The 14518-nt window shown below is 35.1% G+C and overlaps 1 protein-coding gene across 1 annotated transcript in view; it reads right to left on the bottom strand.

Moving 5' to 3' along the window:
* Positions 1–13754, bottom strand: part of LOC148954989 (uncharacterized) — a 42412-nt gene extending 28658 nt beyond the window's left edge. Inside the window, exon 1 of the mRNA XM_089108010.1 lies at positions 13682–13754. Within this exon, the coding sequence (XP_088964136.1) occupies positions 13682–13741 (60 nt within the window). The 5' untranslated portion in view covers positions 13742–13754. The remainder of the gene's footprint in view (positions 1–13681) is intronic.
* Positions 13755–14518: the final 764 nt, after the last annotated feature.

Below are 14518 nucleotides of genomic sequence, written 5' to 3'. Positions count from 1 at the left end.
AGTGACAATGAGGATCCATTGCTTTGGCAGTGTCCCACTCTGTTTTCCATGGTTTGGTGGCCCAATTCTTATCAACGGCAATCTTGAATGCATTGATAGAGGGAATGGTGACAGCTGCATTGGGAAGACTGTTCCAGGGGGCCACCACTCTATTGGAGAAATAGTGGTTGCAGAGTCTGCTGTGAGCTCTCTTCTAGAGCAGCTTCTTACTATGCCCTCTTGTCCTGGATAATTTGTCTAGTTGGAAATGCTCCTCAGAAGAGGAATCAGCATGCAGTAGCTTGTAAGCCAAGATGACATTCCCCTCTGTTGTCTGTAGATTAGTGTTGGGAGCTGTAGTTTATTCAGGTGAGATGGATAGTTGAGGTTCTTGCATCCATCAACAGCTTTGGCTGCACGCCTTTGAACAGATTCTATTTTCTGTTGGTCACCCTTATTCAGGGGCATGGCAACACACATCCCAAATTCCAGCAATGGTTGCACAAGCCACTTGTACAGCTTTGTCATGACTTTGGATGATCTGCTACATACTGTATGCTTAATTATTCTGAGGGTCTGAGATACTTTGGCAACCACTGTTTGTGTGTGTTTACGGAATTTTAATTCTTCATTGACAACTATTCCCAAATCTCTTTCAGCTGCCAAAGAACGAATTGATTGCCTAGAGCCATCCTCTCTACTTATATGGTACTGCCACTTCTCATTCTTTTTCCCAAAATGTACTGTCTTGCATTTCTAGATGTTAAACTGAAGCTTCCATTGACTCGCCCAAAGGGAAAGTGAATACAGGCCTTCCTGTATGGTGGCTCTTGTTGCTGTCAACTCTGCAGGCTCAATAAGCTTTGAATCATTGGCATAAAGGCTCATCTTATTTCTTATAGCCCATGGAGCATCATTAATGTAAATATTGAAAAGTATTGGGTAAATATTTACCAAATCATATTATTGACTTACAAATAAAGTGAATCTAGCCTACTACTTGATGCCCTTTTTTCTGCTCTTGACAAATATAATAATAATTTTTGTTTGAAATGAATTTTAGCCCCCATCCCTATATATACCAACTCAGGGTATATATTTGCACATTAGGGGGTGGGGGTAATTTTATTTCTGATGTAAATGAGAGGTAAATTTAAACTTTCCCCTACCCCCTAATGTGCAAATATATACCCTGAATTGGTATATATAGGGTTGGGGGCTAAAATTCATTTCCGACAAAAATTATTATTATATTTGTAAAGAGCACACAAAAAGGCATCAAGTGGTGTATTCACTTTAGTCATAACTCAATAATATGATCTGGTAAACATTTACCAAGTATCGGGCCCAAGATCATTCCCTGGGGCATGCCACTATCAACTCCAGATTCAATTCTAGGCTACCTATAACTACTGTTACTACCTATAAACATACTAGTCTTCTCAGGCATAACCTAATTGGTCAATTTTTTGCAGTTCATATTATTGACTTAAAAATAAAGTAAACATACCACTTGTTGCCTTTTTTTATGCTCTTTCCAAATATAATAATCATTGTTGTTTTAAATGAATTTTACCCCCACCACTATATATACCAATTCAGGGTATATATTTGCACATTAGGGGGGGAGGGGGGGGGTAAATTTTAATTCTGATGTAAATGAGATTTAAGTTTAAACTTTACCTCCACCAGCCCCCTCCCATATATGCAAAAAAATACCCTGAATTGGTATACACAGGGATGGGGGTAAAATTCATTTCCAACAACAACGATTATTATATTTGGAAAGAGCATAAAAAGACATTGAGTGGTATGTTTACTTTATTTGTAAGTAAATAATATGAACTTCAAAAAAATTACCACCTAATTTAAGCTGTGGAACTACGCCTAGGCTAGCCTATTTATGGAAGTTTCCCTTATACCTCCCTTAGCCCAATTCAACAAAGTCTACATTCCAAGATGATGAGAATTGTAACTTTTGAAAATTTTGATGGAGAAAGGAGCTTGAGAAAGGAGCTTCAATCTGGACTTCAATTTGGGGTATATTTTTAGCGGTCAAGCTGAGATTCAGGTAAATTTTTACCAAATCATATTATTGACTTACAAATAAAGTAAACATACCACTCAATGCCTTTTTTATGCTCTTTCCAAATATAATAATCATTTTTATTGGAAATGAATTTTACCCCCACCCCTGTGTATACCAATTCAGGGTATTTATTTGCAAATTAGGGGGGTGGGGGTAAATTTTAGGTAAATTTCTACCAAATCATATTATTGAGTTATGAATAAAGTGAATACACCATTCCATGCCTTTTTTTTATGCTGATTACGAATATAATAATCAGTTCTATCGGAAATGAATTTCAGCCCTCCCCCCCCCCTAAATATACCTAACCTAACCCTGAATTGGCATATATAGGGGGGGGCTGAAATTCATTTCCGATAGAAATGATTATTATATTCGTAATCAGCATAAAAATGGGCATCGAATGGTGTATTCACTTTTGTCCTAACTCAATAATATGATTTGGTAGAACTTTACCCAATTTTATTTCTGATGTAGGTTAAATGAGAGGTAAGATTAAACTTTCCCACCACCCCCCTAATGTGCAAATGTATAGGGTAAAAGACCTCTTTTTGTAGACCACTTTTCTTTGGCATTCCGGAAAAATAGCAATGGGTTTTTGGACCACCCCTTTTTACTACAACATGAAGCAATGTGAGGGCAGTAACAAGAACCCCCCTTCTTGGTCAAATTTTCCCCAATGATCTGTCAGCACAAATTGAAAATGTGGTATCTGTTTTGATAAGCATTTGGAAAGAAAAATTATATTTAAGATTTATGGAATAGATATCAAGCAATAAAAGTTATAGTTTTAGAAACAGAAGAAAATCAGCTTTCTGTTAATATATGAATAAAACTGAAACACTGGAAGGATATATACATCAAAATAGGATATTTGGTATTTCCCAAAAAGAGGTCCCTGCATGTAAGTCAATAAACCAATGGTTTCAAGTGGTTGATCTTAAATTATCTGAATAATAACCATATTGATGCATAGCTTAGACTTTTAGCTATTCATTAATATATCCAATCCGGTAAAATTCTACTTTAGTTACTTTTGGCTATCTTGGAAAGGAGTTGGGTAAGGAAAATGAAACTTTCAGGGATGGATGTACATGCTAAGGTTTGTCCCGGGAAGGTACTTTGAAGTGCCTACCTCCACTCCTCCCCCCTCTATATAATGGTAAATTACTGCACATTACTAGTTGTTTTAGCTTACATTTCATTCTCTATTACTACCAAAATTATAAATCACTGCTTACCTTACACAACTTCAGCTTTTAACTTTATTCATTCAAATATATTCCAAAATCCTATTTTCATTTAACATTCATCTTTTTAAACTTATTTACTATCTAGCTGACCTGCTTATGGAACCTGTTTATGATGTCACAACTTTGCTTATCATAACCCCTTTAAGGGTAGCATGCAGGTGCCATGGGGTAGAAGACAACTCTGTGTTGATAAGCTGTTTAAACTTTATTAATTTAGGAAAGGATTTGACAAGAGATAGACCAGTAAAAAAAAAAATCCAAATTGTTTTTAGAGGACAAATTATGTTATGAGAAGATGTTTTTATTTTCATAGGTACATGTGCTCATAAAGTTTCAGTTGAGTTTATTGAAAAACTAGCATGGACTTTGTGTATGCCTAGTTACGGACTCTCCATAAAACGTTTAAAAGTGCAAAGATGCACCTTAGCCAGGGGGGAAGTTGTGCTTGGGGTGGATTTCTAAGGGGAGAATTTTCCTTTGGGAGGGAAATTTCAGATGAGTGAATATTCTGGGGGAAATGTTACACTAAGGGGTATTGACAGAATTACTATATGAAATTCTTTTTAACTGTTTTACATTCTCTTTGCCAAATTTTTATATGGAGATGTTCCGGGGCTTTTTTCTGTGAGGTTTGTTTTCTGGGAAATAATTTCCACGGAAGAGGGCAATTCTGGAGTGACCGAGAAACCGATGTATAGATTAAAGTCTTATTCCAATGAGAAAATGCTAAGGAGAATTTTTCAGGGTGAATTGTCAACAAGCAATTTTACAGAGTGGGGGGATTCTCAGCGAGGAAAGAATTGCCTGGAGAGAATTTGACAGGGGGAGGTGCACTTTACGTTGGATGAAATTTTCACGGAGGAGTTCCATGAGGGTGAGGGGTATATTTCATAGAGGGTGAGCCAGATTTAGCAGCCTTATTCGAAAACAAACAGAAATTATGGCATATATGAAGGATTGCTCCCTCCTCAATACCTTATTCTTTATGCTAAAGTTTGACTGTTTACTAAAATTGAAACACAGGGGCTTTTTAATTAGAATAGGAAGCTTTTTTAAAAGTGCTAACAGCTATTGCGTGAGGAGAAAGATATTGGGGATGGGGCGACCCTTCATATCCGGAATGAATCTGCCAAAATTAATATGCAAATTGTGTTTTAATTTTTCATGCAGTGTGAGCCAAAATCGAACCAGCATTAGTTGAAAAACGTTCAGAAATTAAATAAAAAACAAGTTTTATTAACTGAAAGTAAGGAGTGACGTTAAAACTTAAAATGAAAAATAATTATTCCTATATGAAAGGGGCTGTCCCCTCCTCAACCCCTATCTCTTTACGCTAAAGTAACGTTAAGAGCAAGTCGTGGAGGAGGGGACAGTCCCTTTCATATACGGTATAATTGCTGTTTGTTTTAAGTTTTAATGTTGCTCCTTACTTTCAGTTAAAAAAAAAATTATTTTTATTACTTAATCTCATAAAGACGATACTTTTGTCAGCATATGAAAAACCGTGCATATTGCAATTATATCTGTCTGGTTTATATGCAAAGTAACATAAGAGACAAAAATTAATGTACAAGAGGGTAGTGAAGAATTATGGTATACAAAGTAATATTTGGCAGGGATAGTCACTAGTGATAAATCACTAGGGGTGGCAACATGATTGGATGATTTTCGGGAATTTGGGGAACCAATTTTTTTTTTGGGGTGGCACATAGATTTTTGGGGAAATCCCCGAAAATTTGGGAACAGTGCAAGCCATGCTTGATTTCTAATCAGGAAAATTGAAATAATAAAACCACACGAGAAAAGAAAAGCTTTAACTTTGCGGTTGACGCAATAAAGAATTGCCGCAAAATTAATTCAAAGTCATTCAAACACCGCCGCCTGTTCCGGCGGCGCCGCGACACTTCAACAGCGGTCAACTGAGCCTCTTGTTGGCGGCGTTCGGTTGATGCGCCGGCATGGTGCTGGGGTCTAGGTAAGACACAGAGCGCTACGAACATCAGAATAAACTTTAGAGGACAAGTTATGTCATGGGGAGATGTTTTTGAACCCCCTTTGCCCCAAACTCAAAATTTTCCAAAATTCTACTTTAGAAGCTTTTTAAATATTTCTATAGTACCAAGAGATAGAGCACTAAATATATCAGAATCGAATTGAGAGGACGGATTATGTTATGGGAAAATGTTTTTGAAATCTCCCTTCTTCCAAAACTCAAAATTTTCTAAAGTTCTGCTTTAGAAACTTTTTAAATATTTCTAAAGGACTCAAAAATAGATAGCTAAAAACATCAGAATCGACTTCAGAGGACACGTTATATCACGGTAAGAGGTTTTTGAAATCCCCTTTCCCCCAAACTCAAAATTTTCTAAATTTTCCAAAATTCTAGTTTAGAAGCTTTTTTATTTATTCCTAAAGCGCTATGACATAGAGCACTACAAACATCAGAATCGACTTTAGAGGACAATTTATTTCATGGGAAGATGTTTTTGAAATCCCCCTTTGCCCCAAGCTCAAAATTTTGCAAAATTCTACTTTAGAAGCTTTTTTAAATATTTGTAATGCGCTAAGACATAGAGCGCTACAAATATCAGAATCGACTTTAGAGGACAATTTATGTCATGGGAAGATGTTTTTGAATCCCCCTTCCCCCCAAACTAAAAAATTTCCAAAATTTTACTTTAGAAGCTTTTTTAAATAATTCTAAAGTGCTAAGACATAGAGCGCTACAAACATCAGAATCAAATTTAGAGGACAAATTATGTTATGGGAAGATGTTCTTGAAATTCCCCTTCCCCCCAAACTCAAAGTTTTCCAAAATTCTACTTTAGAAGCTTTTTTAAATATTTCTAAAGCGCTAAGACACAGAGTGCTAGAAACATCAGAATCGACTTTAGAGGACAATTTATGTCATGGGAAGATGTTTTTGAAATCCCCCTTTGCCCCAAACTCAAAATTTTCCAAAATTCTACTTTAGAAGCTTTTTAAATATTTCTAAAGCAAAAATAGATAGAGCGCTACAAATATCAGAATCGACTTCAGAGGACAAATTATGCTATGGGAAGATTTTTTTGAAATCCCCCTTCCCTCCAAACTCAAAAATTTCCAAAATTTTACTTTAGAAGCTTTTTTAAATATTTCTAAGGTGCTAAGACATAGAGCACTACAAACATCAGAATCGACTTTAGAGGCCAAATTATGTTATGGGAAGATGTTTTGAAATCCCCCTTCACCCCAAACTCAAAATTCTGTAAAATTCTAGCCTTCTTTTTCGTGGGGGGGGGTATTTTCCCTAGGGGTTAAAGTATTTGGACAGTTTGAAGTCAGAAAATAATTATTTCTAGGTAATAGGGCCACTAAAAAATTACATAAGAACACCAAGGTATCTGGAAATGTTGTTAACTAAAAAAAAAAAAAAAAAAAAAAAAAAAAAAAAAAAAAAAAAAAAAAAAGGCTTCAAATACTGCCTCCAAGGGAGGATTTCATGATCAACAATGTTACTTGTTGTAAAAAAAAACCTTTGTGGATTGGAACCAGTTCTACAGAGAGGTTTGTATGAATATATATCATTCAAACTCCGCTCCTTTGGGAGGAGAAGGAGTCATTGTTGAGATAGATGAAGCCAAATTTGGGAAGCGTAAATATAATCGTGGTCGGATTGTTGCGGGTGCTTGGGTACTTGGTGGAATAGAGCAAGGAACTGGTAATTCATTCATGGTTTCTGTGCCAGATAGAAGTAGTGCCATGATGTTGGGAATTATCCAAAACCGAATCCTGCCAGGGACAACAATTATCAGTGACTGTTGGAGGGCCTACGATTGCTTGGCTAGCCAGGGCTATCAGCATTACGTGTCAACCACAGCATAAATTTTGTTGACCCTGCAACAGGTGCTCACAAACAAAACATCGAAAGACACTGGCGTGAAGTTCGAGACAATATACCCAAATATGGCAGAAGAGAAGAACATATGGAAGGATATCTGGCAGAGCACTATTTCAAAAAAAATATTCAATCTCCTCAAGAATGCACCATTTCATGAAACATATATCGGAGCTTTATAACCCCAACTAATTTGTTTTTTATGGCTATTATTTACTAATTAATTTTTAAAACGTTGTAACTGAAAATTTGGCAATTACGGTATCTAACCCCATTTGTTCTTAAAGCAATTCAAATGTTTTTTTCCAAATAGTTTAGTGTAGCAATCTTCATTCTTGAAGCTACGAGACGTTATTGAAGTGTAAATAGGGAGGGGGAGAGAGGCGGCGGAAGTAAATATTTGACTATAGAATAATTGGTACTTATGCATTATAAATAACCCACCACTATACACAAAAGAAGTTAAGTTTGGTTACTGCTAATAAAGTAAAATAAAATTGTATGAAAATATAAGTTTAGAAACAAATTTGGGCTATATATTATCACATTAGGGGGTGGGGGGTAAATAATAGCATATATTAAAAACGTAACCTAACCTAGGTACCTTCTTCTTCTATTTAACAGCAGGCGGGCTTTTCAGTGATACTACCTTTTTCCCTCCCTAAACCCAAAAAACAACAGTTAAAATATTGTAAACGCAATAAGAAATCACGCTTCGCAATCCATTTGTCTAACAAATACCCGTTTGTATGGTTTCCTTGTACAGTCTATAGCGGTGGGTTATTTATAATGCACAAGTACCAAATAATCTATGTTCGTTTTGATTATTTTTTTTGGAAACCCCTTATCATTTTGAGTTGGGTAACCACATAAAACATATTCAAATAGCTTAATCCTATAATGTTGAGAAATTTTGCTTTTCTTTTTTACATCCGCAATTTAAAATATGTATAAAATGCTGGAACTTATATAAAATTTTTCTTTCGAGGGTGGAAAGGTTAGCTGCAAGGGGATTTGATAGCTGGGGGTGGGGAAGGGAGGGGGCGGTGGTCAGCAACCTGCTCGCGGTGCCCCTGCTTATACTAATCTAAGCTGACCATTTCGTTGCAACGTGTAGCACTGGAATCATACTCTAAAATCTGGTTGATAATTTGCCTGTCTAGAACATTTGTCTGAGTTTCGTAAAAGGGGGAAACAACCCCTAAAAGTCAAAGATTTTAATAAAACTCATACCATCAAATTTGTGGTTCTTGGGAAATACCCACCGGAAAATCCCCCCAGAAAATACTTCCCCGCGGAAAATACCCCCCCACCCCACGGGAAATACCCTCACGGAAAATCCCCCCCCCCCCAAAAAAAAATACCCCCGTGGAAAATAAGGCTTTTCAACTTTCAAATTATCAACCAGATTTTAGAGTATGAAGGGGGAATGGTCTGAATGGTAAGGGGGATTTCAAAAACTTTGAATGACCTATAAAAATCTGTGAGTTATAGCAATGGAACCTTGCAAAATACAACAAAATTGTTTTCAGCTTCAAAACTTTGCTCAATCCCAACTTATAATGTTTCAAAGATATGCAAATACATTTCCTAAATTTTGGAAATAAAACATTGATATGGCTTAAAATTCTGCTCAAATAACTGAAATTGCATTTTCAGAACTAAAGCCAGAGAAAAAGAAACTGATAACTGAAAATTATGGTAAAATGTTATTTTGTCAAAATTTCAATGGGTAATGGGTATTTCAAAAACATCTTCCCATGACATAACTTGTAACATTGATATGGCTTGAAATTCTGCTCAAATAACTGAAATTGCACTTTCAGAACTAAAGCCAGAGAAAAAGAAACTGATAACTGAAAATTAAGGTAAAATGTTGTTTTGTCAAAATTTCAATGGGTAATGGGTATTTCAAAAACATCTTCCCATGACATAACTCTGTAGACATTGACTATGGACTTAAAATTCTGCTCAAATAACTGAAATTGCGTTTTCAGAACTAAAGCCAGACAAAAAGAAACTGATAACTGAAAATTAAGGTAAAATGTTGTTTTGTTGAAATTTCAATGGGTAATGGGTATTTCAAAAACATCTTCCCATGACATAACTTGTCCTCTAAAGTTGATTCTGATGTTTGTAGCGCTCTATGTCTTAGCACTTTACAAATATTTAAAAAAACTTCTAAAGTGGAATTTTGGAAAATTTTGAGTTTGGGGGGAAGATGGGATTATTGTAGAATTAATTTGGCCTCTAAAGTTGATTCAGATGTTTGTAGCGCTCTATGTCTTAGCGTTTTAGAAATATTTAAAAAGCTTCTAAAGTAAAATTTGGGAAAATTTTGAGTTTTCGGGGAAGGGGGATTTAAAAAACATCTTCCCATAATATAATTTGTCCTCTGAAGTCGATTCTGATATTTGTAGTGCTCTATCTATTAGTGCTTTAGAAATATTTAAAAGCTTCTAAATTAGAATTTTGGGAAATTTTGAGTTTGGGGCAAAGGGGGATTTTAAAAACATCTTCCCAGGACATAAATTGTCCTATAAAGTCAATTCTGATGTATGTAGCGCTCTATGTCTTAGTGCTTTACAAATATTTAAAAAAGCTTCTAAAGTAGAATTTTGGAAAATTTTGAGTTTGGGGGGAAGGGCAATTTCAAAAACATCTTCCCATAACATAATTTGTCCTTTAAAGTTGATTCAGATTTTTGTAGCACTCTATGTCTTAGCGCTTTAGAAATATTTAAAAAAGCTTCTAAAGTAAAATTTTGGAAAATTTTGAGTTTGGGAAGAAAGGGGATTTCAAAAACATCTTCCCATGACATAAATTGTCCTCTAAAGTCGATTCTGATGTTTGTAGCGCTCTATGTCTTAGCGCTTTATAAATATTTAAAAAAGCTTCTAAAGTAGAATTTTGGAGAATTTTTTAGTTTGGGGGGAAGGGGGATTTCAAGAACATCTTCCCATGACAAATATTGTCCTCTAAAGTTAATTCTGATGTTTGTAGTTCTCTTTGTCTTATCACTTTAGAAATAATTTAAAAAAGATTCTAAAGTAGAATTTTGGAAAATTTAGAAAATTTTGAGTTTGGGGGGACGGGGGATTTCATAAACATCTTACTGTGATATAACGGGTCGACTGAAGTCGATTCTGATATTTTTAGCCCTCTATCTTATAGCGCTTTAGAAATATTTTAAAAGCTTCTAAAGTAAGAATTTTAGAAAATTTTGAGTTTGGGTGGAAGGGGGATTTCAAAAACATCTTCCCATGACATAACTTGTCCTCTAAAGTTGATTCTGATGTTTGTAGCGCTCTATGTCTTAGTGCTTTACAAATATTTAAAAAAGCTTCTGAAGTAGAAGTTTGGAAAATTTTGAGTTTGGGGCAAAGCAGATTTCAAAAACATCTTCCCATGACATAACTTGTCCTTTAAAGTCACATCAACTGCAAAGTTGAAGCTTTTCTTTTCTCATGTGGTTTAAGTATTTCGATTTTCTTGATTAAAAATCAAGCAGGGCTTGCACTATTCCCAAATTTTAGGGGATTTCCCCAAAAATCTCTGTGCCACCCCAAAAAAAATTTGGTTCCCAAAATTCCCGAAAATTATCCAATCATGTTGCCACCCCTAGTGATTTATCAGTAGTGACTATCCCTGCCAAATATTACTTTGTATACCATAATTCTTCACTACTCTCTTGTACATTAATTTTTGTCTCTTGTGTTACTTTGCATATAAACCAGACAGATATAATTGCAATATACACAGTTCTTCATATGCTGACAAAAGTATTGTCTTTATGAGATTAAGTAATAAAAACAAGTTTTTTTTAACTGAAAGTAAGGAGCAACATTAAAACTTAAAACAAACAGCAAATATACCATATATGAAAGGGACTGTCCCCTCCTCCACGCCTTGCTCTTTATGTTACTTTAGCATAAAGAGCTAGGGGTTGAGGAGGGGACAGCCCCTTTCATATACGGAATAATTATTGTTCATTTTAAGTTTTAATGTTGCTCCTTACTTTCAGTTAATAAAACCTGTTTTTTATTTAGTTTCTGAACATTTTTCAACTAATGCTAGTTTGATTTTGGCTCACAGTGCATGAAAAATTAAAACACAATTGGCATATTAGTTTTGGCAGATTTATTCTAGATATAAGGGGCCGCCCCTCCTCAATACCTTGCTCTTTATTTTAAAGCTGTTAGGACTTTTAACAAAGTTTCCTATTCTAATTAAACTGCCACTGTGTTTAAATTTTAGCAAGCAGTCAAACTTTAGTACAAAGAATAAGGTATTGAGGAGGGGCAACCCTTCATATATGGCATAATTTCTGTTTTTTTTTCAAATAGTGCTGCTAAATCTGGCTCACCCCCAATGAAATATACCCCTCCCCCTCACAGAATTCCTCCATGGAAATTTCATCCGACGTAAAGTGCACCTCCCCCGTCAAATTCCCTCCAGACAATTCTTTCCTTGCTGAGAATCCCCCCTCTCTGTAAAATTGCTTGTGGACAATTGACCTAAAAAATTCTCCTTAGCATTTTTTCATTGGAATAAGACTTTAATCTATATATTGGTTTCTTGGTCACTCCAGAAATACCCCCTTCTGTGGAAATTATTTCCCAGAAAACAAAATGCACAGAAAAAAGCCCCCAAAAAATCTCCATATAAAAAATTTGGCAAAGAGAATGTAAAACAATTAAAATGAATTTCATATAGTAATTCTGTCAATACCCCCCAGTGTAACATTCCCCCCAGAATGTTCACTCATCTGAAATTTCCCTCACAAAGGAAAATTCTCCCCTTAGAAATCCACCCCAAGCACAACTTCCCCCCTGGCTAAGGTGCATCTTTGCACTTTTAAACGTTTTATGGAGAGTCTGTAACTACACAAAGTTCATGCTAGTGTTTCAATAAACTCAACAGATTTTATGACCGCATGGACCTATAAAAAATAAAAACATCTTCTCATTATATAATTTTTCCTCTAAAAACAATTTGGATTTTTTTTACTGGTCTATCTCTTGTCAAATCCTTTCTCTAATTAATAAAGTTTAAATAGCTTATCAACATAGAGTTGTCTTCTACCCCATGGCACCTGCATGCTACCCTTAAAGGGGTTATGATAAGCAAAGTTGTGACATCACAAACAGGTTCCATAAGCAGGTCAGCTAGATAGTAAATAAGTTTAAAGGGATGAATGTTAAATGAAAATAGGATTTTGGAATATATTTTAATGAATAAAGTTAAAAGCTGAAGTTGTGTAAGGTAAGCAGTGATTTATAATTATGATAGTAATATAGGATGAAATGTGAGCTAAAACAACTTGTAATGTGCAGTAATTTACCATTATATAGAGGGGGAAGGAGTGGATGTAGGTACTTCAAAGTATCTTCCTGGGACATACCTTAGCATGTAGATCCATCCCTGAAAGTTTCATTTTCCTAACCCAACCTCTTTCCAAGATAGCCAAAAGTAACTAAAGTAGAATTTTACCCCCAATCCTTCTAAATTCCTCTTTGGTAACAAGATGTGAGAGTTTGAGTTTTACATAATTTTGCTGAATTGCATAGGGCCTACTGGTTTTTAACCTACCCTGAATTTGTATATATAGGAGTGGGGGCTAAAATTCATTTCTGACAAAAATGATTATTATATTTGGAAACAGCATAAAAAAAGGCGGTAAAATTCTACTTCAGCTACTTTTGGCTATCTTGGAAGGGGTTTGTGTTATGAAAATGAAACTTTCAGGTATGGGTCTACAGGCCGAAGAATGTCCTAGGAAGTTAATTTGAAGTATATACCTCCACTCCTTCTCCCTCTAGAGGGTCTTGAAATTTTCCTGTATGACAGGTCTATACCAATTGAAATTTTGAGAAAACAAAATTTTACCTTAATTTTCATTTTCCTTTTCTCTGGCTTTAGCTCTGAAAATGCAATTTCAGTTATTTGAGCAGAATTTTAAGCCATATCAATGTTTTATTTCAAAAATTTAGGAAATATATTTGCGTATCTTTAAAACCTTATAAATTGGGATTGAGAAAAGCTGTGAAGCTGAAAACAATTTTGTTATACTTCATTTAAGCAGAAGATCTATTTTGCAAGGTTTTACTTTTATGACACACAGATTTTGCAGGTGATCAAAGGTAAGGACCCTCTAGAAGGAGAAGGAGTGGAGGTAGGTACTTCAAAGTACCTTCCCGGGACATACTTTAGCCTGTAGACTCATCCCTGAAAGTTTCATTTTCCTAACCTAACCCCTTTCTGAGATAGTCAAAAGTAGCTAAAGTAGAATTTTACCAAAAAGGCATCGAGTGATATATTCACTTTATTTGTAAGTCAATAATATGATTTGGTAAAAATTTACCTAGATTCATTCCTAGGCTAAGCTCAACAACTTTCCAAGTAAACAAAAGCATCCGAAATAGAGTTTCAGATTTTTGAATTATGCCTAGTATGCATACATTTATTTTGCCATTATCTTACCTTAGTCACATTGGGAAAGCCAGATACATCACTGTAAATATCGAGTTCGTAGTCATTCATTTTAAATTTGAAGATTTTGCTTTAATAGCGGGGATCTGCATAAAAACTAAAAAGTTTGAATAGAGAGCGCAGTTTAAGAATAATCCATAGCTGGGATGGGACAACCGGGGTTTATATTTAGAGGCGTCGATTTTAGGTATGCTCCATAAATATTTCATCGAATAGCCCTGGATTTTGGTGCTTGTTTTTGGACTATCTTTTTTTGGTTTACTTATTGCATTTTTGTTCACTATTGTACATTAGTTTTATTTTCTTATTGCAATAATGAATTCCCTTTGTTTGAGGTGCAAGCTGTTTAACTATAATCTGAAAACCTAACCTTTGTCCAACTTATTCCATCTGGGTGGTGAGCAAAATGAAGATTTGTATTCCTTGCAACTAGGGTTGTCACCACGGCCAGTTTCTAAATTGCTACAATTGGCCAAATTTTCGTGCTACACAGAAATTTTTGGTGCTATAGTCAAAAATTGACTGTAATAGTGCTAAATAATGTCAAAATAACAATCTAGTGCTGTTTTAAGCACTATTTTAGAGTCTTCAATTAGTCTTGAATGTGATAACACTTTTTTGGATTTTATCAACTTGAAACTGGGTAGGATCTTAAATTAATTCAGTGACCAGAGTTAATTGTGTGACAAAACATTTTTATATTGATTAAAAATGTTGTAATCTACTGACCTAGTTTATGGACATTTATTTACACTTTACAAAAATAGATTTGTGCTGATTTCAATTTTGCGTAACCCAAATTGACAAGCAGAAGAGGGGCAGTAAACC

The sequence above is a fragment of the Artemia sp. Qi Xiang Cuo genome, chromosome 2 (assembly GCF_049724085.1).
Source record: "Artemia sp. Qi Xiang Cuo chromosome 2, ASM4972408v1, whole genome shotgun sequence".
Classification (NCBI taxonomy): domain Eukaryota; kingdom Metazoa; phylum Arthropoda; class Branchiopoda; order Anostraca; family Artemiidae; genus Artemia; species Artemia sp. Qi Xiang Cuo.
Note: the sequence above shows the minus strand (reverse complement) of the source record. Positions and strands in the feature narration are given on the sequence as shown.